General features: G+C 36.9%; 1 protein-coding gene across 7 annotated transcripts in view; it reads left to right on the forward strand.

Moving 5' to 3' along the window:
* PTPRZ1 (protein tyrosine phosphatase receptor type Z1) overlaps positions 1–23,763 on the forward strand; it is a 129,293-nt gene extending 105,530 nt beyond the window's left edge. For 3 of the 7 annotated variants that reach the window (XM_030961041.1, XM_030961045.1, XM_030961043.1), the window contains exons 14-31: positions 3,675–3,766; positions 7,013–7,098; positions 9,363–9,383; positions 9,546–9,642; positions 11,090–11,172; positions 11,894–12,028; positions 13,329–13,463; positions 14,472–14,635; positions 15,363–15,446; positions 16,943–17,078; positions 18,042–18,188; positions 18,762–18,855; positions 19,106–19,179; positions 20,151–20,279; positions 20,968–21,114; positions 21,413–21,555; positions 22,105–22,240; positions 22,737–23,763. In XM_030961041.1, the coding sequence (XP_030816901.1) occupies positions 3,675–3,766; positions 7,013–7,098; positions 9,363–9,383; positions 9,546–9,642; positions 11,090–11,172; positions 11,894–12,028; positions 13,329–13,463; positions 14,472–14,635; positions 15,363–15,446; positions 16,943–17,078; positions 18,042–18,188; positions 18,762–18,855; positions 19,106–19,179; positions 20,151–20,279; positions 20,968–21,114; positions 21,413–21,555; positions 22,105–22,240; positions 22,737–22,877 (2,044 nt within the window). In that variant the 3' untranslated portion in view covers positions 22,878–23,763. The remainder of the gene's footprint in view (positions 1–3,674; positions 3,767–7,012; positions 7,099–9,362; positions 9,384–9,545; positions 9,643–11,089; positions 11,173–11,893; positions 12,029–13,328; positions 13,464–14,471; positions 14,636–15,362; positions 15,447–16,942; positions 17,079–18,041; positions 18,189–18,761; positions 18,856–19,105; positions 19,180–20,150; positions 20,280–20,967; positions 21,115–21,412; positions 21,556–22,104; positions 22,241–22,736) is intronic. The other 4 variants (XM_030961048.1, XM_030961049.1, XM_030961044.1 and 1 more) reach the window with 3 other exon arrangements.
* The last annotated feature ends 3,567 nt before the right edge of the window (positions 23,764–27,330 follow it).

The raw sequence follows: 27,330 nt of genomic DNA on the forward strand, positions 1-27,330 counted from the left end.
TTCTGAGTTCTTGCAGCAGAGATGTGGCAGGAATATCTGAATGTACTTGCTCTCTTCTTTTCTTGATGGCTTCATCATTACTATTTTGCCTAATTATTCATATTTGTGCAGATCAGCTTTTATAATGTTTATTGTAGGAAGAGCTTGGAGAATAGTAACATGGTAACAGCTATCAGTGGGCCTTGTATAATTCAAAATTCTTTTTCAACAAACATGTGAATTGTGGTAAAAGACCAGCTCTGATGACGTGAACCACAAACTGCTAATGCACTTCCAGGTCTATTTGCGTCTGTAGACATACTGAGCATCAGCTGCCTGTCATGCAGCCTGTTAGACATTTCATGATAACAACACTTCAGAAATTACCAAGATGATGACAGACAACACCCTGAGTAGTTATTTGATTTTTAAATTTCCTCTACTGCCTTATATAAATTGAACCATACCTGTCAGAGAATGTTCATTTTCTTAGCCATGATTTGATCTAAAGCCTTGAGTCCTATGATAAGTTTATGGGAACAGAGTTGAGAACCTTCTCTGAGGATCGTTAAGCTTGGGCATGCAGAAACACTTAAACTAGATTTAAATATACAGAGGCCCCACTCATCCATCCATAAAGGAAAAACTTTTCAACAGTGACCCATGTCATAAATAAGTCTTAATAAAATCTGACAATTAAAATTCCACTTGACAAATGCATAAAAATTAATTGCAGCTATTTAAAAAATGAATAATGAGCATCCATTGAGGATCCACTTATAAATACTTTGGTTTCACCACATCTTTAAATTATCTTTACATTTTAAAAAATCTAGTAAGTGTTTGAGGATACCTACTGGCAGATAATCCTTGAGCTAAAACGCACTGAAGTTTTCAGGGAAAGAAGGAATTATGCCTCTAAGACCACTCTGCATGAGCAGGAGAAGCACAAACACATCCTGTCACAGATGGCTCTGACTTGCAGAGCTCAGCTCCCGTGCCAAGTCCCCAGGCAGGATCTCTCTGCACACACACCCAGTCCCATGAGCACAGGGTGCTGTGCTCCCTGCCAGCCTCAGCGCCAGTCCCAGGGCAGAAACCAGGGCACTTTTGGGTCCAGGGGCCCAAATGCTTGGAAATCCATGTCCCCCACAGTCTGAGGCTTAGCCCTGTAGTCTTCTGTAGCTGCCATTGAACTGTTCATTCAGATCCAGTATCCCTCCTGTCAGACTGAAGTGCTGCTGTACAGATCCAGACGCTGTAATTAATTCAGTGGTTTAGCACTGCCCCCATATATAAAGTGTGTGTTTGAACAAGTGCAGAGTCTAAATTACAAATTACAGTTTTAGGTTGGAGATCTAAGTGCTGAAATGAAAGGTGTAAATTAAATAATCAGGTTATTGAGTGATGGGACCTTTGTCTGGAAGTTTGAAATAGTCATCACTTTTTTCATTAACAACAAGTGATAATTAACAAGATGTGAGTATTAACATTAGGTTTAGTCATGAAGGCTTTCAGTGCTGATGCAGAAGCAGATGGAGTGCCTATTTATGAGTCTTATTACAGGTTAAGTCAACTGCTATGAATTTGTCTCCTGAATGTGCTAAGGGTGTAATTTATTTTCAGCCACAATTAATTTTTAAAGATTAAAAATACATTGGCTCAGTGAGGGATAATGAGTGTATGGCATAATATGAAGACATTTTAAGTGCAGCTTTAGATGTGAAAGTCATTATGCTAATTAAATTCTTTAGAGCTCAATCTTTTCTCAAGCAAATAGGTGACAACGTTAGTCCATAAACCTTACATCTGATGATTGTTCACAAGCAGTAGACGTTTGGGGGAAAGACAGTTTTTGGGTTTGGAGCTGTCACATTGGACTGCTTGGCATGTTTGGTTGGTGCAGTTTTTAATAAACACAATACAGCATTTGCTGTGCCCAGCAGACAGGGCCAGACTTTCCAAAGTGTTTAATGATTTGAAAATTTGGAGACTTGCCTGTGTCTCACAGGTATTTCACACACAGTTCTGATTCAAGTTTTGTGCTAGCATGGACACAGCCTCTCTCACCTCAGCAGCCACTACCTCTGATGCTAGAGACTCTAAAATTTAGAAGGGTGTTCCCAGGTTCCTCCAGAGTGGGTTCTTGGTCTGCATCCATAATTGCCATTTCTATGTAAAACCACATACATAACAGATAGTATTGCTCCAATTACCTCATGCAAAGTCAAAGTTTCTCTGTGAACATCACAAATACACTTTTAGAGAATTCTAGCTGGACTTCAAATTTCATTGTCATGTGAGTTACCAGAACTATTTTGCATGTCTCAGTTTTCTCTTTTATGTAGCGGTCTGCTTTTTCTTGTGTTTTGAGAATCTGTATTGTACCCGGAAAGAAAATTCTCAACACATTCTGAGAACATGGGCATGTTTCCCAGAGGCTTAATTCAAATAAGCTTACCAAAGTCTTTATTATCTATATTAATGGTTCTGGAAAGAATGAAAACAGCCACATATTCCCTATCTATTTCTCAAAGTATCTTCAAAATTTATTTCTGTTCATAGCAACTATATGAGGCTTTTTATGACTGCAGCAATACTGGAATGGAATTCTGCCGTTTTTATGACTGCAGTGATACAGAATTTAAAATAACAGTGATTACACAAAGTAATAATCTACAATAGCTGCAGCCAACAGATCTGAAGAAGCCGAATCTTGTAAATATAAAATGAGATTAGTATTTTCATGAGGCATATATTTATTTTTAAATTTAATGATTATTAATAATATTTCCAAGAGATTAAATGACCCAAAGTTAAGATTGTTATTAGCGTGTCTAATCATACGGAAATTTTTTAATTAAAGAGGCTTTGCAATGCTTACAGCAGCAGTTAGTTATTCATTCCTTTGAATAGCTTGAATTCTTAACAGATGCTATTCCTATTATCTTCACATCTGGATTATAGCACAGATACAAATAACATTGTGAGTCATAGTTAACGTTGGTTCCATTTGCATTCATACTTCAATGTTTTTGCAGCAAAGCTAGCATCTCCTGGAGTTCGAAATCCCTGGTTCTGTCTGTCAGCTTTGGGAAGTCCTCCTTGGTTAAGCTGTCCCTCAGTGCTGCAATTACATATGAAAAGTTGTTTAGCCCCAGTCACAGCAGTTCTAGAGCCGCTGTTTTGGCAGTTACATGTTGCTTTTATTGCATTTCCATGTCTGCAGTAGCATCTATCAATGAATTACCAGAACATTGCTCCATCTTCAGGCTAGCATCATCACATGAAAGGGCACAGTAATTATTTAAGGGAATTTGGATAAGTAAGGAAGACAGTGATGTTTTTTTGTACTTGGAGTACACAGCATCTACAGTAGCTCCTGATGCAGAGTTTTTCTTTCAGCTGTCACTATGTCTGATGTGTGCTCTATCTTCTGCCTCTGGTATAGGTAAAGATGCATGAACTATGTATTATGCTGAGGTAATGGAGTATCTTCATGTTGTATGCATAATTTGGTGATGTGCTGGGGGAATATTTATATTGTAGTAGTAGTATTTGACACTCCATGAAAATTGGTTTTCAAAACCATGACTTTTCTTTCTGACTCAATAATGCCAGAATTCTAAATCATCTCGGATAATGTTTTGGTTGTTTCCTTTTTTTCAAATTTTTGTATATTTATTCCTCTCTAGGAAATGTTTCCAGACTGCTCATTTTTATTTAGAAGATAATACATCACCTCGAGTGATTTCTGGTCCCCCAGCTCCAATCTTCCCAGTCTCAGGTATTTCTGGCAACTGTTCTGTGGATCGGTGTTAACTGTTGGAAGATGCTGCTTTATATGTGTCAATGAGAATTCTTCAAATACTATAACATCTGTAAACCAGAGATTTGTAACCTCTTGTACAAATCTGTGTAAACAGGTACACTTGATATTGGCAGATTTGTGTTATTAATGGTCTCTTCTGTAGGTGACTCAGAAGAGAAATATCTTCAGTTTACAGTGTTGCCTCAAGGATACTCTGTGCTTTGTAGCAATCCTAAGTGTAGCCTCCCTAGAGTGGCTGCTCATGTAGCCATCTGAGCTACACTAAATAGCTCTAGAGAATTACACCAGCAACAGCAGATTCTGTTGTATTTCTGCCTCTAATTGGATTTGTCACCTGTGTATAGAACATGTCCTATTCTTTTACCAGCAGGATGAGGATGTGCCTCATCGTCTGCATTTCACTTGCAATTACAGCGTGTTCTTATACTTACATATTTTACTAGCATAATTACTATGGTATAACTATGTGAACCTCTCATTAAAATAATACAGAAGTTCAGAATATTATTAGCATCTTCTGATTCTATATCCACCACATTTATTTGGGGAAACTGTTTCCTTTCTTTTCTCAAAGAGTATCGCAGGAGCACATGCAGCCTTCCAGTTTTTTCAGTCTGTGTAGAATGAAATAGATTAATTTCATTCGTCTACTTAAACCCACAATCATTTAATTCTGAAGCAGATCCTAAGCCACATTCTCACCTATGAGACAAGGTTATCTTGTTCCACAAGTAATGTTTTTGTAAACTATGCTATTATACAAGGTGATGGATTTTCGTGGAATGACTAAAGGAAGAAAATCAGCCCTTGTGTGAATTACTGGTAAACACAAATAAATCCCAAACATTGATCTTCCATTGTAACTGAATTTTAGACATCTTTAAATGCATCTTGTATGGATTGAGGCTATTAGGAGATGCATAACCTTTTACTAAATGGTTCAAAAGCAGAGCTATGGCTTGATTTCAGAAAACATGATTATATAAGAAAAAGCAACAATCTTAGGAAATCTCTGCCTTAACTCTCCATCATTAACTGTATTGAACTACAACTGTATCATTTTCTTACAAATTTTCCTGACCAACTCACCTTGGGGGGAAAGTGTTTTCCATTTCATAATTGCACTTACAGTTATTCTGAGTGCCTAAAATGCATGTTTTGAAACTGGAGGTTTTCCTTCTGAAATGGTGATAAATACTAAAGAGAAATCTTTTTTTCTCAGTGACTGGAGATAGATAGCATATTTTATGGAAAAAACTGCAAGCACTGAGGAAATAGTTTTATTTTGCATGCAACAGATGTCAAGTGAACAGTTATTCTGTTTTCTATTGCACAAATGTTTCAACAATGTAATTTTACAATTGCATCTAATTACAATATAATACTAGAAAAGAGTGTAAGGCAGGAAGAGTGTTTTGCAACTGCTAAGTTTAATTCTTATGGCTGTGACCAAAAGTACACTCCACAGATGTCATTATATATTAAGTTTTCCTTCCATAGAATTATATATTAAATTTTCCTTCCTTTCATTGCCAGAGATAGGAGATCTGCAGTTATTCAAAGAAAATGCCATGGCTCTTCACAGCACAATTCAAAGATGCATTTAAATAGTAATGAATTACAGGGTAGGATTCAGATCCACTATCAAACTCTAAGTAGTTTGAAGTGATACTTGCCATCCAGATATAAAATACATTCCTGGGTTCAGAAGTGATTGAATTGGGAGATTTGCACAGGCAAGAAAACAAAACCTAAGATTTATTTCTCCATTAGTGTACTCACTCTTTGGGTCATTTGCCTTCCCTTTTGGGTTTGTGTTTGCATACCATTAGGATAAACACTTCATGCCAGGTTTCATCTCCAAAGTGTGAAGATTGTGTTACACATTTGTTAAGCTTCTCTTAGGTTTGACTGGATAAATTCACTTTTTGTATTCAGATCCAGTCATATAAGTGGGAGACCAGATGGATCTTAGTACAAATCAACAAATTCTTGGTAACTGAAAGCTAAAATTATTAGGTGGGCTAAATACTGAACATCTGTTGATGTGAAAAACAGGTCCTTGTTCAATGTTTCTGACGTTTTGTTCACATATGAAATGGTGATGAAATTACAGATTGTGAAATAAACATATTTTTAAACCATGAAAGGCTTTTAAAAAAATCCGACAAAATCATTCTTTGGAACCAAATCTCAGTGAAATAATGTCATCCTTTAGCAGATAATTGGCAAACAGATGACTTTGTTTACACAGCATATTTGCCGTAAAGAGAAGATTAAAAGTTCCAAAGGTTTCTGATGTTATTTCTGATGCATATTCTACGCAAGTGTTTTTTGTATTTGTCGAAAGTAAAATGGAGATGTTACTTCAATCATATTTATTCCTCGAGAGTGTAGATGTTTTCTTTGAGAGTAGCCAAAAAGTCTTAAACATAAATCTTTCATTTAAAACTTGAAGTATGAATCCTGATGTGAAAATCTGTGGTCAGTACTGCCATGATCAGACATAAGATTATTATCAATAGGTAATCATAGAATCACAAAGAGAGCTGGGAGAAAATTCTGTATGGAAGGTATTCACTGGTGCAATAAAAGATGAAAATTAATTGTGTTTCTTTTGGATGCCAATGGAAACATGCAAGTGTCAGTTAATGTGAAAATACTGGCATAATGCTGCTTTAATTTAGTAGGCTTGGGACTATGGGGCTCCAAGTTCCAGTGCAGCACTAATCAGCGTGGAGCACCCAGACAACTCTGCCTAATCATTCCTACTTTATCAGTATTGTTCAGAGCTGTGCTCTCTCCTTTTGAATGTCTTGCAGCAAAGAGTTAATCCTCCCATGTCTCCTTGAATTCACAGGGAATTTTGTGCGTTCTTCTATTTACAGACAAGCTTAGCATCTTGCAGAATCAGCTCCTTGATTTGGGGGGCTTACAGACAGAGCAAGACCTAGCTCTAAGACCATTTTCATTATCTTCTTTCCAAATAATAATTTAGAAATGTACATGTGTTAGGTAACTATTCTAGGAATGATAATGGCATCAAAGGATGTCGTATTTTTTTGGGAGTTGTGTATCCAAAGTTCATGCCAAGAATTTTATTTCAGGATGTTTTGTGGATTGCCTACATATGAACTTCATTATATGTCACTGGCTTTTTATTCTTCATAAATATATTTTTTGTCTTTTCCCACCCCTAAGATGATGTTGGAGCAATTCCAATAAAGCATTTTCCCAAACATGTTGCAGATTTACATGCAAGTAATGGTTTTTCTGAAGAATTTGAGGTATGGCTCTATGATGTCATCTTTTTATTAGCACATTCAAATAATGTTAAGTTTAAATGCCTGCAAACAAAAACTGGGGCATTACATTCTGACTTGGGCACCAATTTCATGAATGCATGTAAATGTGAGTGATTTGATGCATAAAGCCTAAGGAGATTCCTAAAATTCAAGACTGGAATACAAATGGGAATGTTTGTTATTGTGATAAAATACTGAATAACTGTGTGAATAAACTGTGCAAAGGTAGTGCAATGTATATGGTTTATCAGATATAGTGATAGATCTAAATATTTTCCAATACTAATGAAAATTGAATTTTGCTGAAGCTATTCATATTTGCTTGTTCCATTTACAGAGAAAATAAAATGGAAGTAATAATGAGTACAAGTGGCAAGATTTCTGATTAACAGGGGAGCTAATGTAGTCTTCATATGTGGTAGTGAAAGTTTTACAGTTCCTTTCCTAAAGTATATGGTTCATAAGAGGTATTTCAAAATGTTGAAACATATGCTCTAATCTATGATGTTACTATCACCATGTGTAATTAAGGATCTTCACTGTTTTTCCCACTCGTGTATTGCAATCACTTTAAATATGGATATGTTCTAACTTAATTCACATAGGCATTAAAACCCCAAATACCTAATTAAAGCTGTGCCATTAGCAATTTTTACAAGAGATTTCTAATAAAATCAGTCAGTTGGGATGGAAATAACTATTTTAGCAGATCTATATTAGGGTAAAATACAATAGTAATATTCCTTTTGCAAAAACAATAATGAAAGTAAAAATGCACAGTTTTCCATCTTCAGGTTTTACTTTTGTTTCCCCAGCCAATGTATTGTGATCCAGTGGACCAAAAACTCCATGTCCTTCACATAACCTTCTTCATCAGCATTTCTTCTTGAATTCATTTAACATTCAGAATATCCATTTGACTGTGGGACCAAATTTGTAAATACTTGTGAATGTCCAGTACATATTCATATATTACACATGTGCATATGCACTGATGGAACAGGACTCCAGCTTGATGAGCTATTAATAAGAGCAGATGTTGAAGGACTGTATGTAAATACAATGGATACAAAATTCTTTCAGTATTAGTCAGTGCAGCAGTACAGAAATCTGATTGTTCATTCTAAATTGATCTTTTCCTACAATTTTAGTTTTCCTAAATTACGGCAGTGATCTAAAGACCAAATATAGTGCTTGTCTCTGAGCTACAGCTGCAGCATCTGAAATATTTCATGCTAGAAAAAAATCAGTGTCCTCATCATTTGTTGAAAGATCTTTTTTGGCTTTATGAACTACTCCAGAAGTAGTGTTCAGTTCTTTACTGATAGAGAACTTAAAAGATTGGGAAAAACTGAAATGTTGTCTTTGCAGAGTTAGCATATATTTGAAGAGTACAAGGGTGGTTCAGATTTTTTTGGGGGGGGAGTAGCAGATTTTTTGGGGGGGTAGCAAGTTTTTTTCTATTACTACAAAATAACTAATTTAAAATCTAATTTTTAAACTAAGAACAATGTTTCACAAATGTATTTAAGTAGATTAAGGTGATTGACATTAAAATGAATTCTAAAGAGTGTTGGGAAACACCGTTAGTACTTTTAGTGATGGCAATTTATTTACTGTTTAAAAGTGTGGACCTTATAAATGCTTGAGTTTCCTGTCAGCTAAAGTAATCAATAAAATGAATTAATTTTGTGATTCTTACAGACTTTGCGCCTGTCTTGTCAAGCCTGTGTCTCTCTTTATAAAATTGTTGGCTTCACTGTGAGACTGCTGGCAGCCTGAGTGAGGGCTGTAGCTCTGTCTTTCCCCAGAGTGCTGTGAGGCTGGCTGAACTGCACACAGTCCTGCTCCAGTGGAGGTTTTGCAGCTGAATGCAAAAACAGCAAAAGCATTCCTCAGGGAAACTAATGCATTTATAAGGACACATAAAAATTCCAGTGAACTGTTACATATATAGATAATCTGGCTAAAGTCTGTGATGTTGCTCATATGTACAAGTTTTCATTGGCTTAAGGTCTAACATTAAAGATAGGAAAAGAGATGCCAGTGTTTTAATTGGGAAAATTACCTCTTGTTCCCTTTAGGAATTATGTCAGAAATATTCAGTTTTGTTGTTATTATGGATATATTGCATGACCATAACTGTTTTCCATATAGTAAATGTAATTTATATAAACACTTATCCATTTGTTCTGTGCTGTGGAATTTGATTTTTTTTACTTTTTTTGCATTCATTCCCTCATTAGACACTGAAAGAGTTTTATCAGGTAAGGAATTATTTCACTGCAATTTTTTTAGCAATGAAGTAGTTGTAAAATATCATAGATAATTGGGTATAAGGTTGTGGTTCTTTTCATGCTTGCTTACAATATTTAAAGACATTTTATGTACCTTAATAGTTAGTAAAGTGTGATATACTTTTTTTTCAGGAAATCCAGAGCTGTACTGTAGATCTAGGTATTACATCAGACAGCTCTAATCATCCTGACAACAAGAATAAGAATCGATACATAAACATTGTTGCTTGTAAGTAAAGGCATCACTTGTTGTTTTGTGTGAGAAATCATTATAAACTAGTACAAATTTATATGTTATTAGGAGGAGTAAAAATACTTCTACACTGAAAGCTCCAGCTATTGATCAGCAAAGTGCTCCTTGGAGAGGAGTTAGCATCAGATTTCACATATCTTCAAGTTAGTCCTCTGACATTCTGCTGCTTTGGTGAGCATGTGTGAGCAAGATACATTTGTGTGTTCTGCAATGACCCAAAGGGAGTTGGGAGATTTCATTATAATGCCATTAGAAAGCCAAAGAAGCTTTGATTGTCAAAATTAATCCATCTTTGCTTTAGAATTATGGTGATTTATTGTCTCTATGAGCTTCAAAATCCCTAGATATATTTACTGTCAAATATAAACATAAATGTTCTGGTTTTATGTTGTGTTATGCCTGGCAACAATTTAATACAACAGCTTCATTAGCCAGTACACTTGTTTGCCCATTGCATCACTCTCCCAGATTTTTCTTCTCTGAAACACATCTATTCAGTTTTGTTAATCTCTTTTTCAAGCTATTTCCTCTGGAGTTTTGATCATTTGGTGGCTCAATACTTTTTTTTTTAACTCTCTACAGCATTTCAACTTTGTTCTGATTACAAGAAAGCTCTAAATTAAATATATCTTCAGTATTCAGTGTCACTAAAGCTTAATAAAAAAAGTCAGAATGGAGCCAGGTGTCAGGCAGAAGAAAATGTAAACCAGCAACAAGAAATGCAAATCTCTCTGGCTAAAGATGTCTCTAAAGGGACAAAAACTCAGGGATTTTCCTTTGCCACTGTGTTTTGTATCTGATCATACAAAAGGTGCTAGCCCAGGGGTTGTTTTATTAAAAAGCAGTGTAGAGGCAGGTTAGGGCAGCTGAAGTAGCAAGAATTGTCCTCTATAAGTGACTCAAGTGTAGTTCTGACAATCAGTGCAGGCTACAGAACACTTCAGCTCCCCCTGATGTAGTTACTGCTGACTCTTCAGATGACCAGCATTTTCAAAGTCCATTGCTCTCCAGAGTCCACTCTTTTAACTTGGAATTAAAGTTCCTAAACACTGGTACCTGCTGTCATTTTGAGACATCCCACTGTGCAGATTTGGCATTCATGACACAGGATTTACAGAAGACCTGGACACCTTTACAAGCAGCAGCTAAAGGCTATAGGGGAAGCATGTCATAGTGACTAAAATGACCCCAGGTGCTGCTGTTCAGGCCACTAGATTCTGAATCCCTTCAAACTTTGGGTTCATTTCTTTATTTTTCCACAAATTAGAATTTTTATCTGCTTCATACCTAAGGAGAGGATGTTTGCCTATGTGATTGTTACTGTATTGGCCTTCTGTACTGTAAAAATGCATTTCGTTATTTTTATAAGGAAGAATTTAATGCTTTCCAAAAATTACCTATTTTCTCCCTTGTTTTACTGCAGATGATCATACTAGGGTTAAATTAGCACAGCTTGCTGAAAAGGATGGAAAACTGACTGATTACATTAATGCAAACTACGTTGATGTAAGTGCCTTTTTCTATCCATTGGCCTATTGATCTATCAGCCTTTTCTGTAAAAAAATGTGTATGGAGATGAATAGATTTAATTCCAAAAAAGTATCACAATATTACAGATTCTGTGAAAAAACTTTTGCAGTTTAAGTTAAGCCTACCAAGTTAAAGCCAAGGTAAAATGCCAATTCTTTCTTGAATCCATCTTGATATTGTAGCAGCTGCAGCTTAACAAGGGGCATTTTTAAAGAAACAATGTCCTTCACATCTGAGTCATTTTAGAAGTATATCTCATCTGAGTGGTTAATTCTCCCATCTGAGGTAATCTCATGAGAGGAAGATGCCATTTGGCTCACAGCCTTACCAAGATACCATTACCAGTTTTCATTACATAATTATTTACATGTGAATGATCATGATCCATTTTTTAAACCACTTTTGCAACGCATGTCTGTGTGTCTCATAATCACCATCATGTCAATGTTCTGCCTAAACATGGGCATTTGAACATACATATCCTATTTGTTGGAATGATAAACATTGGCATAACAGTTGTATTCCTATGTCATTTGATACCACAGGGTTTCCACAACCTCAACAGTTAAAAATTTAAAAGCACTTAAAAGTTTTTCAGAGTCTTCAAAAAATACATGAAATGTCATGTACACCTCCCAAACTCCTTTTGCTCATGGACAGTGATTTGACAAGTGTCATTTCTTTTATTTCAATTTAGGGCTACAACAAGCCAAAAGCCTACATTGCAGCTCAAGGGCCTCTAAAATCAACAGCAGAAGATTTCTGGAGAATGATATGGGAACATAACGTGGAAGTTATTGTGATGATAACTAATCTCATTGAGAAAGGAAGGGTATGAGTACTGTTGTCTGTTTTTTACTTCTCTAATGTTGGTAAATGTACCTGTAGCAAATTCCCATCTTTCTTTTTAAGATCTGGTTTAGTCAATTATTGAGCAAAAAGCAATAGTTTGTAGTAGTTGCCTGTACCTGGATTGGCTACAGAAGTATACAGTTGAGGACTTGTAGCATGAAACTAAAGAACATATTCAATAAATCTTGAAAATACCATGTTCTAACCACAAAAAATAAAAAAAAAAAAAAAAAACCAAACACGTACTTAAAAAGAGACTACTAGTATATATGGGTGGACAGACTGTGGGCCTTGTGCCCGCATTCTGCTACCAGTCTGCTTATCTCCTTGCCATCATGCACTTTCTCAGGGTTGTCTTGGACCCTGGAAAGAAGAATGTAGTTCAAGTTAACTTTCCTGGATATTCACTGTCTGCTCCCTGTTAACATCCCGTGGTACTCACAGTTCTTTTCCTACTACGTGACTGGACACACATTTGTCCAGTGAGACCAAATGAGGTCGAATGCCACCACAGGGTGTGTGTTTCTCTGATTTTGTGATGGGAGTATACCTGTACCCTGGGGTCACATGAGGGGACATTGCATTACACTTGCCACACACTGGCAGCAATGCCTAAAATGAGTGCAAATATTATCATACAACCTATAAGGCATCTCTCAGGTGATACAGACACAGTAATTTCAGATGAGGGCTGACTGGGAGTACCACTTCATTTGTAACACCATGATATAAACAAGCACTCTTCTAATACTCTTAGAGAAGGCTGTATGACTGCCCAGCCAAAAGGCTGGACATATCACAGCTCTCTCCTGTGCATTCTAGCCTTACACAGGCTCACTCTTACCCTCTCCTCCAGATATACTCTGCCCATAGTATAAACTATTCAGAAGCCACATACGACTCTAGACTTGGATGTATTCCTGTATTTCCTATAGATCATGTTTTTTTCTTTAGGTTTTATTGTCTCTATAGAATGGAAAATTCCACAATATTGGACCCTCTTAACTCTGATAGTATGATTTAAACCTCTCTTTTTGAGTTTTCCAAATAAAGAGCGTATTTGAACAGCTATGCCTCTACAGCACAAAATAATTGTTATTTGTTCTGCACAGAAGATCATGTCTATAATAAACTGGGTATATTGATGGTCCCAATACAGTTTCATGCTTTACTCTGCTCTTAAATTTGAACATTTCAGCTTACTATTTTGACATTTTACAGGTTTTTTTCTCTATTATTTAAAGAGAAATTTTCTAACGGAGAAAATTTCTTTCTAACAGAGAAAATGTGACCAGTACTGGCCTGCTGAAGGTAGTGAAGAATATGGGAACTTCTTGGTTACTCAGAAGAGTGTTCATGTACTTGCCTATTACACTGTGAGGAATTTTACTCTTAGAAACACCAAGATCAAAAAGGTTTGTGACATCCTAAAAACACAAGTAGGCAAAAGGAAGTGTTAAAAGATGCTCAGAATATTTTTAAGGCAGTTGACAACTCTTTTCTGTTGTATATGTGAAGCTGAATCCTATAGATCTCAGCCAGCCAAAATGCTTGTGAGCCTTAGTTAATTTGACCAGATAAACTCAGAAAATTGTAGGACTGTCAGGGGAAGAGCAGTGATCACACTGGAGAGCTGATGTGGACTTTGACTGCCTGGGTAGCAGGATGATACATTTTCAAAAAGAGCAACTTGAAGAAAATGTGGTATGAGTTAAATTATCCACCTCATCTCTCCGTTTTCCTTTTGTAAATAAAGGTGAATACACACTTTGTTTTATTGTAACCAGAACCAGCATGATCTCAGCTCAGCAGGGTGATGTCAGCTACTTTAAGGAGAATACTGAAAATTTATTCCAGCCACATAAATGTCTGAGACATCCAGCCTCTCACCCTCCCTGCATAATTAATACATAATGTTTGGCATTTACTATCAATTAATTTATTCTGCCTATTTTAGGAACCAATCTCTGAATGAGGTGACCTGCTTTCTGAAGGCATCCCTGCCTCTGAGTTGCCATGGAGGAAGGGAGCTTAGAAAAGCAGCCTGCACAAGGCTCCTTACCTTGTAGATCAATAAAGCTGGGTGAGATGAATCCTACTCCTTCTGTTCACTCAGCAGAGGAGCAGAGTGGCAGGAAGAGCTGGTGACTCTTGAGAGCAGCTGTAATTTGTTACCCTCCAGTGTTCTTAATCTTTCTCTATGGCTTTCTGAGACAGTGTCAGGTCATTTTTCCACTCAGTGAGCAAGCTGGTAAGACAGAACCCCTGGTCCTTCCCCTTCTCTTTGGAGGCTGGGATATTCAGAGCCACATGGCATGCTTTGAACTAAACAGGGATAGCACTAGTTCAACAACTATCAGGTATGGAAATAAAATGAAGGAAGATGTGGGCTGCTTACATGTGGAATTTTTTTTTTGTTGCAGGGCTCCCAGAAAGGGAGGTCCAGCGGCCGCATAGTGACTCAGTACCACTATACCCAGTGGCCTGACATGGGTGTTCCAGAATATTCCCTGCCCGTTCTCACCTTCGTGCGGAAGGCATCGCAGGCGAAGCGCCACGCTGTGGGGCCTGTTGTGGTTCATTGCAGGTGTGCTTTCTAGTGCTGTAAGGTTCACCCCACTTTTGTTTTGCAGAAGAAAAGAATTTCTCAGTGGTGGGTTAAGCAAAATTTCACCCTTGCATTTAACGATTCCTGATGGAGTAAGATTAACTTCTTAGCTGATATTCTTATCTGATATTTCTCTCCTTCATAAGGCCAACTAATCAATTGTGCCACTTCTGTAAATCTGTAAATCTCCATAAACAAGATGATGCTGCTGCTCTGCACTATGTTCTTTTTTTTTTTTTTTTGGCTAAACTACTTTTACTTCTATTTTTTCACATTTCTGTACTGCTATCTTGAATGCTATGAGCTTACCAGATACACATGTGGGGATAAATGTTTCATTTCTGCAAATATATTGTTAGGATGCTTTTGGCTCATGCTTTCTTTGGTGCAGGGATACTCTGTAATCCTAAGAGGAGCTATGTGCACAAGAGAAGACTCTCTCTATTCCTGGCTGAACTACAACTCTGCTGTTTTTAACATTCTCTGGGCTCTAGGAGTCATTTGCAATGGAGGAGCGTTCTGGGGAACGGTTGAGGTCTGCATGTGCCGCAGTGTGCAGGCAGGTGCTCTGTCAGTGCTCTCTGAAACTGGCAGCTCAGGGAAAATTGGTTAAAAAGGGTTTGTAGGGCCTGGAATGACTTCACAATGCCCATGAAGGACCAGGTTATTGTAAAATATATAAGCAGGTTCTGGTTTTCCACTGTAGTACCTCACCTTTGATGGAACATTTGGAAAGAGAACCTCCTCATGAATTCTGTCCTTCTGGAGCTGACACTGAGAAAGCCAACAGGTAAAGTCACCTCACAAATGCTGCAAATGAAGATATTTTATCTGTGGGACAATCTAATCTGACTGACATCTGTTTTTATCTTGGAAAATGAAAATTCCATATCTTGTTTTTCTGCTGCTATTTACATCCTGGCTGTTCTTGGGAAATTCAAAATTTCAAATCTGATATTGCTGAGATATTGGCAATACATTTGGAGTCAATTAAATTGAGTTTTTAAGAAGTGAACAGTGGTAAGTTGTGTGGCTTCAGTCAGACCTCTCCCTTGGCTCACAGGTATAACTCCCCTCTGTCTGTAGGCAATTTTGTGCAGGTTTTAGCTAACTGACCCCATGCACTATGGACTTTCAAAGGAACCATCTCATTTTTGAAATATAAATTTGATTTATATTTACAGGCTATATGGAAGACACAAATGATGAGATTCATAAAATTTATTTTAGCTATTTTTATTTGGTACTTTTCATGTCTTGTCTTTCATAACAAGTACAGATGGTGTCTGGTAATCTTTGTCCTTCTTTGTGTCTAACAGGGTATTAACAACCTGGACCTTTGGGTTTCATACCATACTTATTTAGACAGTTTATTACAGCAATCTGATCTCAGTCTACCTATGCTCTGTGCCCCCTCTGTGGCAGAAATGAGATGACTGAATTAGCATGTATGGACTGAGCTGAATCTGCCCACAGGGGACCATGCAGACCCAGCACAGTGCTGCTCTCAAGTTACATGTACAGTATACATAATGTTCCTTCATATCTTAGAGGGGAATTACAGCTGATTATTTCCCATATACTGCTAGATAACAAAAACTGATGTCTTGACCCTGTACTTCCTACCCAGATATTTTATAAACAAAAAAGTTTTTCTCTAATTTTATGATACAGCTGATTTTATACTATGTTAATCAGAGTTCATAACAGGAATGAGTTGATTAACACTTTCTTCTCCATTTCCCATTTTTAAAAAGGTTTTAAAAAATTGCTTGCCATCTTAACTTTGTCTAAGGAGCACTAAGCTTTTTTCTTTTACAGATATACTCTCAACAGTTCTGCCATTTCCTGGGGTTTACCTTTAAAATCTCTTGTACTGTAGTGGGTTGCATAATGCAACTTTTGCTTTAAAGTGGCGTTTCAACATAGAAGGATTTGAATATATTTTGTATGTCCAAGTGCTGACATATACCACCTGATGTAGATATACTTGGCAAAGTATCCTAAGGAGTATCAAGGCTGAAAATTGCAGACCTACAGGAAATCCCTTAGTACTATTTCAGCCAATAATTTAAAAACCATTTAAGAAAATAATCTTTAGGTCTCTTCTTGTACAAAGAAAAAGATTACTATCAGCCTTGGACCTTTAACAAAGTATTTCATAGAATTCATTTTGTAGAGGAAAATCTTCCGTATGCAGCAGTTTGTTGAAAAAGCTGTGTGTATGGAAAAGTTCTTTACATTAGTGTTTTATTTCGGGCTCAAGACCGTTTTTTTGTTTTATAGTGCTGGTGTTGGAAGGACAGGCACATACATAGTGTTAGACAGCATGCTGCAGCAAATCCAGCATGAAGGGACAGTCAACATATTTGGATTCTTAAAACACATACGTACCCAAAGGAACTACTTGGTGCAGACTGAGGTAAGAATAAAATATAAATAGCATGATACTATTACAAACTTTGTGTTTGCAGGAGGAGATATAATGCAATCCTCTTGCTGGCACCACCAGACAGACAGAAACCAGTCACCAGACTAGATTTTCCATTTTGCTTCCCTTGATTTTATAGACATCCTTCTAGGCACACTGAGAGCAGTGCATTAGAAATTACCTTTCCTTGGGCTCTTGTCTGTTTATTAAGGAGGACTCAGAAGGAATCCTGTATAAATCATGCTTCCTACAGCAGTGCTTTCTTGGCAGGACTTGTATTTTTGTCATGGAGCTTTGTGAGGAAGCACCATTGTCAGGCATTCAGATCTTCACTGAACCTCATCAAACAGTTTATATTAGGCAATAAAATATGCTGGAAAAGCTATTTCAGACAGAAAATTATATATAGGTGCTTTAAACTGAAGATTATATATAGAATATTGAAAGACCAAGAAAAAACAATAAGGGCAACAGCAGGGCATTTGAAAGTCTATTTCAGGTTTCAAGAACAGGTGGTTAGATTCCCCAGTGCCTTTCAATAGAAAAAAAAAGTTAATCAACAGCTAGGGTGCTTGTTCCAAAGGATGTGAGAGAGAAAATAGAGAATAGCAGTAGGAACCAGGGGTAGGACTGGCTTTAAAATTTTACTCAAGGCTGTGCTTGCCTTTTACCTCTATTCTGTTAACATGAGATATCACAGGTAGTGAGGATTTGGTATTAAATCATACCAAATTACATAAATATATGTGTATGTATGTATTGCAAGTGTAATTGTCAATTGTGCTTGTAATGTGTGTACTGTCACTGCAGAGGGACAGCCTTTGCTATAAAGGATCACATTTGAGAAAACCCCTGTGAAAAAATACTGACCACATCAGAAGTGGCAGTTTAACCAGAGGTATCCAGGGGAATCTGAAAGTCATGAGAGCTCAGATGTTTGGTTTGTTTTCCTAGGAGCAGTACATCTTCATTCATGATGCATTGGTGGAAGCGATACTCAGTAAAGAAACAGAAGTCCCTGAGACTCACATTCATGCCTACGTTAATGCTCTCTTGATACCTGGACCAACAGGAAAGACCAGACTGGAGAAACAATTCAAGGTGAGTTCTCTGAGATAGTTGTGTGAAAATCTTTGGGCTTGTAAACCTGAATGACTTAAAAGTAGGTATCTCAGCACAACTTTCATCTGCTTTCTCTACCTAAAATTTAACTGCTGAGCCTAAATTAAGATTAAATTCATCAAATGAATGCAGTCAACTGGGACAGAATTATTGGCATACTCTTTAACAAGGAATCTACCAAAAAATCCACAAAAAAGAGATCATGAGAAATAGGACAATAAGTAGATTGTGGAAAATTTGACTACATGTCTTTGCAGGTAGATCTCAAAGGTAAAGCAGCAGTCTGGAAATATACCATTCTGGCAAATATGTCAGACTTCACCTTCAAAGATATGGTTATTGATCTAGGGTTCAAGAATAATTTGAACTGCTAAGAACAGTGAAGAAAAATATTCTGGTGACGTGTTAAGTAATTTAGACAGATTACTAGATCTTAACTAAAGTTAAGAGAGACAGCAAACCTGCAATATAGGCACCGTTCTGTTTAATGCAGCTTATGCGGGAATAGCTTTTCTGCAGTTACCTGACTTTTTTTTAACTTCATTGTTTCAGTTACTGAGCCAGTCTAACACACAGCAGTGTGATTATTCAACTGCACTCAAACAGTGTAACAGAGAAAAGAACCGAACCTCATCTATCATTCCTGGTAAGCTTCTTCAAATCCTCAACAAGAGCTGAAGACATCTGCATTAGTTTGGAGCAATGTTCTGTAGAGAACATTACAGCGAAGAAGTGAATTATGAATTACACACATTAAAACCAAAATAGATGGCTGGATAGCACTTTGTCCCAGTTGATGGAGCCCAGTGTTATAATTACTGTGAGATGTGAGATAATTGCTATAATATTATAAGAGTCATTGCAACATGCTTGTGAATTCATAACTTTTTTTACAGTGGAAAGATCTAGAGTGGGTATCTCATCACTATCTGGTGAAGGCACAGACTACATCAATGCTTCCTATATTATGGTAAGTCAGTTAATATATTGGTGAAAAACAATGAACAGCTGTTTTCAGAGCTGCCATTTGGCTGATTTAGGGCGGCACAGTCCTGATTTTGAAAGCTCCTTTCTTCCATTATTCATTCTTCCTGAAAGAGTTCTCTCCCCCAGGAAGTACTATTGCCATTATTACTGGCTTTAAGTTTGGCTAAGTGCATTGCGTTTTAACAATCTGTAGAAACAGAAATCACATCATAGTATTAAAAACTGGTAAATCTAAATGCTTTATAGAAAGATTTTTTGAGATGAACTAAATGTCTAAATGTGTTAACTAATAAGTTAATTTTTAATGGCTGTATTGTGATTAGTCTTCCTACCTGCTCATCTTACAGTGCTTTTGCAGGTGGCATAGCCTAAGATACCATAGTTCACCAGCTTTCCATTATCTTTTTGCTCTCTGGGTTTTCTTAAACTCTTTCCCCCTTCAATAGCTGAGAGGGAGGAGTAAATGCCTCCTGGACATTCAGGAAAGAGATGGCAAATCTCTGTGCTGTGGTATGATCTTTTAGGTGCATTACTGCATAGGAACTCTCTTTCATGGTAAGAGATTGACCTGAGATATCTGTACAAATTAAGAAACTGCTTGGGATTTTTGCAGATCTTTCAAGTATTCTTTTATTTGGTCAGGTATTCAGTTCTTCTGGAATTATGGATAATATATTTTTATTCTGAGTTGGCTGTTGGAGTCTCCTCTGATCTCTTTTCTCCTTTTTCTTTATCAATTTTTTTTAAGTCATAATATTTTTCAATGTAATTGAATCTATTCTTTTCACATGGAAAATATTTAAGTGGAAGTTTTATATTTTTCTAATATCTGCAGGAAACCAAAAAAGGAACAAGTGTGCAATGCATTGTCTAGGTTCTCGTTCTGTCCACTAGAAGCCTCCTTTAAGCATTAATACTTGGGCAGCAATTTCAAATATGTCTTTTTTTTTTCAGGGTTATTATCAAAGTAATGAATTCATTATTACTCAGCATCCCTTACTACACACTATCAAGGATTTCTGGAGAATGATATGGGACCATAATGCCCAGTTAATAGTCATGCTTCCTGATAGCCAGAATATGGTGAGTTCTGTGGCTGATTGTTATGAGTTTTTGTATGAATTTTATTAATATTACCATTTTGAAATATGCAGGATATGAGAAAATGTCTTGGATTCTGCAAAAAAAAGTTAAAATTAATAATACCAAGCTGAGTGTAAAATCCCCAAGTCATCTAGCAAAAATCTAGAAATCCTTGTCTAGGCAAATTGTGATTGGAATGAAAACATATGGCAAGGAGGATTCCCACCCTGCCCATCTGATCATTTTGGTTATTCAAACTATTATAGAATTTTCTTTAAAAAATAAACTCTCTTCATTTCTACTGTCAGACAGAAAGGATTCTCCCATTAACGTTTTTCTGCACTTTCAGATAATCCCAAGAGCCCACATACATTAGAACACACCAGCTGAATTTATCACATGACCATGGGCACAGCCCAACCCAAAGGCCAGGCTGGATGTGTGGCACTATGCAGCACTGCAGGTTCATTGCTATGTAGGTCCACAGGGTACATTGATCACTACAGAGGTGTTTGAAAACCTTCACTTTGCCATTGTTATCCCACTTAAAATTTGATTTGTCAATTTAAATCTAGATGGCTGGATTTAATGTATATATGACATATTATTTATTATGTTGGATTTTGTATTTTAAGAGCTTAACATTATTTACTTTTATTACTCCAATTTTGGATTTTTTTTCCTGGAGGCTGAAGATGAATTTGTGTACTGGCCAAACAAAGATGAGCCTATAAACTGTGAGAGTTTCAAAGTCACTATGATTGCTGAAGAACACAAGTGTCTGTCTAACGAGGAGAAGCTCATAATCCAAGACTTTATTTTAGAAGCTACACAGGTAACACTGTCATAAACATATAACACAGGACTTGATTTTTGAAAGGTAATGCCCACGTTTTTTACATTTTCAATGCTAAATTACTGATAAAATATCCATGCCCTAGAAACAAGCATGGAGGGAGCAATGTCTATAAGGTAATATGATGACATGGTGAACAGGGTAGTGCAACCTCCACAGAAGTGGGGTTCTGCATCTGGAGGCTGGAGCTGGAGCAAGGTGAAAGAAAAGAATAAAGAAAGTCAATCTTTTACAAAATTGATTTATGGTGTTGTTTGGGTTTTTTTTAATCTTTTAGGATGACTATGTACTTGAAGTGAGGCATTTTCAGTGTCCAAAATGGCCAAATCCTGATAGTCCCATTAGTAAAACTTTTGAACTGATCAGCATCATCAAAGAGGAAGCTTCCAACCGTGATGGGCCCATGATTGTACATGATGAGTAAGAACTGCACTTTTCTGTTTGCTTTGATGTTTTTCTGTAGAACCATCCTTTCGCTGCGTGAAAGCAGCTGAAACAAGGCACAAAGTCTGCACTGAACAGTATTGGTGATGCTTCTGTTCCAGCTGCATCAGCAAGAGAAACATTTTTATTTTATCATACTTCATTTCAGTTTTATCATTTTGATACTCTAGATGGTTATGGAAGTCAGTTAAGATTTCATTGCCTTTTACTGAAAGGATTAACTATTTAGATGAGGCACCATACCGTTCTCCAGCTGTTCAATAATGGCAAAGAATAACAAAATTTTGAAACACTGAAGGACCCAAAGCATTTGGTTATTAGAGGGTTGAAGAGAAATAACTCTTAAGAAGTTGTAGCCAGGTGCTGTGAAAGTTTTTTTAAGCTAGTGCTGGGCAGACATGTTTCCTGTTTGTGATAGTGTAAATATCACAATTCATCTTACCAGTTTGCCCCAGAATTTGTATTTTTTCCAGCTGTAAAACCTGACCCAGTTTCTAAAGTTTTATTTTGTTTTACTTTACAAAGGCATGGCGGGGTGACAGCAGGCACTTTCTGTGCATTAACAACTCTGATGCATCAACTGGAAAATGAGAATTCAGTGGATGTTTACCATGTAGCAAAGATGATAAATCTGATGAGGCCTGGAATCTTTACAGACATTGTAAGTAATAAGCAAAATGTGCACTTTTTTTCCATATGTGTGACATTAGATCTTAGAGCAACACTACTGAACTATTTTGCATCTTAGTTTCTGCATGAATTAATCAAAACTGTCTTCCAGAGGTGCTGTAGAAAAAGAAATCTTCCTGGAAGGAGTTCAGATGACAAAAAATTGAGAAAAAAGCCAACAGACAAATAGTAACTCTAATCCTGTCCCCAGATTTGCAATTGACTGTAACAAGGATCAGAGTCAGCATGTATTTCTTTTTAAATAGTTTTCTCCCTTACCTTTACTGTGCTCCCTATTGCTGTGCTTTACATTGTGTACAGGGGGAGCCATTAGTCAGAAAATAATAAAGCTGCTAAGTAACACAAAAAATTCTGGAGCACGGTACATTTAAAGACTGACACATCAGCTGTTAATTAATTTTGAAGAACAGTGCCACAAAATAACCATTTCTGCCAACATCCTGAGTGTACCCTCTTTTCTCCTCCAGGAACAGTACCAGTTTCTGTACAAAGCTATTCTCAGCCTTGTCAGCACAAGACAAGAAGAAAACCCTTCAGCCTCTATGGACAGTAATGGCTCAGCTTTACCTGATGGAAATGCAGCTGAAAGTTTAGAATCCTTAGTTTAATTAGCACATCAAATCAAATATACACTGCATCACACCAATCACACCTGGAGTTTACCATTATTATTTTCAGTTTTATACTTAGGGTGGGGAAAATCTGTCCAGTCACTATCTATATAATAAGGTCCCAACAGTTGCTCAAACCAAGTAATTTCTGTTATCTACAACTTTACTGTGGAACTTTTATCATTAACAATGTGTGCCTTTTCTTGAAAGATTTCTTGTAATACATTGTTACATTTGGGCTAACTCGATTGACTTTTACAGTGTTTCTAATAATTGAATTGTGGTATGTTTTTTCAGTATTAGGTTTTTTGATTTATCTGGCTTTACTTTTAACTTAAAATTACCATATTTATAGATGTTAGGGAATCCTCAATTACAAACATGTCATGGGTTTAGTATTTGGTTTATTCGCTATATTTATAACAATTTACATTTGCTAGAAATGCAACTTTTAATATAGTAGAATGTAAATAAGATACTGTTCTACATAACATTCAACATTTTAAGACTTCAATTAGACATTTAGAATAGTAATCTGATACTTACTGTAAATACTGCTACTTCTGTAGTGATCCATGGACCAAATTTATATTTATAATTGTAGATTTTTATATTTTACTACAGAGTCAGTTTTCTAGTTCTGTGTAATTGCCTTGTTAAAATGATGTAGTCAGTATGTTTTTACTTTAACAAAGTCTTCTGATACATAATTGTGCATCTTAAGCAATTTACCTTCATATAGCTGCATGTGATTTTAACTTTTTGTGGGAGCTAGAAATCATATGTTTTGAAATGAAAACTTTTTATGAGACTAACACTGTACTTGGCATTGTTAAATTGTTTTTACCCTGGTATTGCAAAAATAAATATAAATATTCCAGTCTGTGCTTAGTAGTCTTCCACACAGAGTAAACAGTCTGCACTGTCATGCAGGAGAGCTTTTCCTTACAAGGATTTAAGGCTGATCTGCAGACAGCTGCTCTTCCTATGGAACCCCCGAGTTCAGGAGACATTTATAGAAAACTTTTGTGTTTTTTAATCTCTGCTTCTACCCATACCTACAGTGTCCAAATTAGCTCCTTTTTTAGCATTTCCTCCCACATCTCCCAGTCTGTAAATGGGCTGTCCCAGGTGTCCCAATCTCCTCTGCTGGCCCCTCCCAAGACTCCTCTGTGCTGGCTTGGCTTCAGGTCATTCATTCTGCTGCTGAGCCCTTTGCTGCCTCCTTTGGCAAGGCAACAGCCAAACTTTGGGAGCAATAAAGCAAGCAGTCTGTGCAAGAACAAAACCAAAATGTTTCAAATTGACCTCAGTAATTTTCTGTAACCTTCAGAACTGGCAAGAAAAGATACTGGTTGTACTGAAAGATACTGATTGTACCAAGGGGCTGGAGGAATCTGGAGTAAAATGTTCATTTAAAACTAGCGTGGGCAGTAAGACCAACTATTTTCTCACTTTATACAGTGTATATATATATATATATAGAAATATTGAAAGCAGAAATACTGTACTGGAGTAGAATGCACAGAAAATAATGGACCCTAGCTGAGATGAAAACTAAGCATGGCAAAAGACAGGCCTGATGTGAGATGTTAGTTAGTTAGTTAGAGCAGGCATGTGTAAGGGAGTTGTGTCAGCAGATAGATCTAGACCCCCTCAGAAGTGTGGGGTTGAGGATAGGTGGAGCTGCAACAAAGCCAAAATAAATTTAGATTTAGAGGAATCTAAACAGCAGAATCTTTAAAGAATCCTCATACTATTGATACATGAAATGAGCATGAAGGTACTAGACAAGGAGACAGACTGGCACAGAATGTCAAAATAGCTAGAAGTGAAGGAGATATTTCTATGCTCTTACCCTTTTTTTTACAAGAAAAATAATCACAGAGACAAAACAATGTATCACCAAATCACAGGGATGGTGCAAGGTTGGAAGGGACTACTGAAGGTCATCTAGACCATCTAACATAGTGGGGTTTATAAAACTGTGTTAAAATATTAGTGTGCTTGAATTCTCTTTTACCTTTGACCACTTCTCTTTATAGCCACAGCAGAGCAGTGCCAGAGGTTATGGAGTGTTGAATCCACTTGACTCAGGACCCTGGTGGTTTCCCTTTCCCCATCCATCAGAGCTGCATGCAGGATGATTCCCCTGTCAGCCCAATGGCCCTGTGCAGGTCCAGCCAGGGAATGTGCAGGGCACACGTTCCACACAGGGAGAGACACGTGCATACACACACACAGGATGGTAGAAATAGGATTCATGACACAGAGAATAGGATTTAAGAAGGGGGCAGGACAGAGGGCCATGGTCAGACACAGGGCATGAATGGGTGAAGGTACTGGCCAGCAGCCAGCACACACATATGCAAGCACCTTTTACCCCTCTTCTCTCCTTGTTCCTGTGCCTATTACTTCCCTGTTCTCCATAGTGCCTCTGTTTGTCCAGCCTTGTCTATCTCTTTGCAGGTAAAAAAAGTTCTTACCTAATTACTATCATGGGTCTTAGCTTTGCTATCCCATACCCAAATGTGAAACCTCAGATGCTGCTGCTTAGATCATCTCAGCCACAATGGTGTTATCAACTTCCCTGGTACTTCTTACTTCACAAGCTTTTCTTTCCAAAAGGTCTCCACCAGAGCTTGGCCTTCCCTCACACAACTTCCCATGAACCGCCTGTGTAGCACCACAAGCCCTGATGGCACTCTTCCTAACTCCTGTCAGCTGCTCATTCCTGCTCTCCAGCAAGTTTCTCAGGCTCTGTGCAGGTAGCTCAGCCTTGGGCCAGCTATGTGCCTGCAGATACAAGTATTCATCTCTTCAGTTCAAAGATATAATTAGTTCATTAAATAATTCAGAGGGAACCTACTTTTCTGGGCTAAAATATCTTTATTCAGGTTTTACACTTTTTTGTTTTTTTTTTTTTTATCCTGTGGTTCTTGCCATGGTTGCATAATTGGTAACTCTGAAGTTCAGGAAGAACTGGACTGAGATAGGACTCCTAAGTGCAAGCAAAAATGCAGTGTATCCCTTGTGGAGTTGAGTGCTGTGAACAAACAGGATCTAGAACTATTTTAAATTGCAGAGTTTGGGGGTTGACAGGAGTTCAAAATGTGCATAGAGGGTGCATTGCCCCAAAAGATGCACTTTTTTAAAGAATTACACATACATGCCTTTCACAGTGTTCAGGCACAAATTTGATGCATACAAAGGTGTGTAATGGTTGTGCTTTGCAAAGTGGATTATTTTCTTTCTCAGGTGTCCTGTGGGTTTCTTACTATTTCTTCTAAAGCACTGAGATTTGCTGACAGACTCCATGTGCACATCTAGGCTAACAAGGACAGCAATATTTTGTACCCTTCTTATTCAAAAATTATAGAAAAAATTTTTGATATCCTAATCTCTAGGGGTGCGCATACCAGAAAGGTTAATTGTGATTTTATGGCCAACTGCAAACCATATTCCCAACCTTATTAGCAGATACTCTACTTCTGCACTTCACCACATTTGCATCTCGTGTGCTACTTATTTAGCCTTTTCTTCTGGAAAACCGGCTTGTTGCCTCACATATCAAATAACAAGCATGAAGTTAGCTTCTGCTAATGCATTTACAGTTTCATATAGTTGTATATTGAAAGTAATTTTTGACCAATTAATTTTGTTATGTTTTTTCAAGCATCTGTGGACCAAAAGCAAAAAAGGAATCCTCCTTTCTAAAATCCCATCTTGACATAACTGTTCCTTTCAACCTAAATTTTTTGCAGACATTTTAAAATTGTAATCCAAGGAATCAGCTGTCATTCAAAGTTTCTTTCAGAGATGTTTGTAATCACATTCATCATCTTAGCATGCTGACAAGTTATTTAAAACATAAGTGCTTAACATAATCTCTTTACTCACACATATTGGTTCTGATCTAGAAAAAAATAAGAATCATAAAAAAATCTTCTATAATCTTCAACTGTGATGGATTATAGATTTTAATAAATGCGTGTCAGTTCCTCTCTCAGACAAAGGCCATATTCTAATTAATTTTTTTCTTATAATCCAAGCCACAGACTCAAAAGACATATAGCCTGCCTATTCAAACTGGGTCAAGTGTGGAGAAGACGTTATGTATCTCTAGCAAAAAGTAAGATATTAATAAACAACATCAGGTTAAGCTTTTTTCTTTACAAAGCTGTAAGTCCAATGTGTGACAGGGAAAGCTTGATTAGTGATCTTCCTCCTAAGAATCATAGAAGAGTTGAGAGTTTAAAAAAAAAAGAAAACAAGTCATTTACTATCACCAACTTTTTAGTGATTGTGATGTGGAGATTTAATACCCATGGAAAAGCTTTACAAGGATCAGCAGTAAGTGGTGAACGGAAGTCATAAAAACTCATCACTATCAATACAACAACAAATCAGATAAAGACTTCAAAAAATTGTTGGACTTCAGAAATCAGTT

The sequence above is a fragment of the Camarhynchus parvulus genome, chromosome 1A (assembly GCF_901933205.1).
Source record: "Camarhynchus parvulus chromosome 1A, STF_HiC, whole genome shotgun sequence".
Lineage (NCBI taxonomy): Eukaryota > Metazoa > Chordata > Aves > Passeriformes > Thraupidae > Camarhynchus > Camarhynchus parvulus.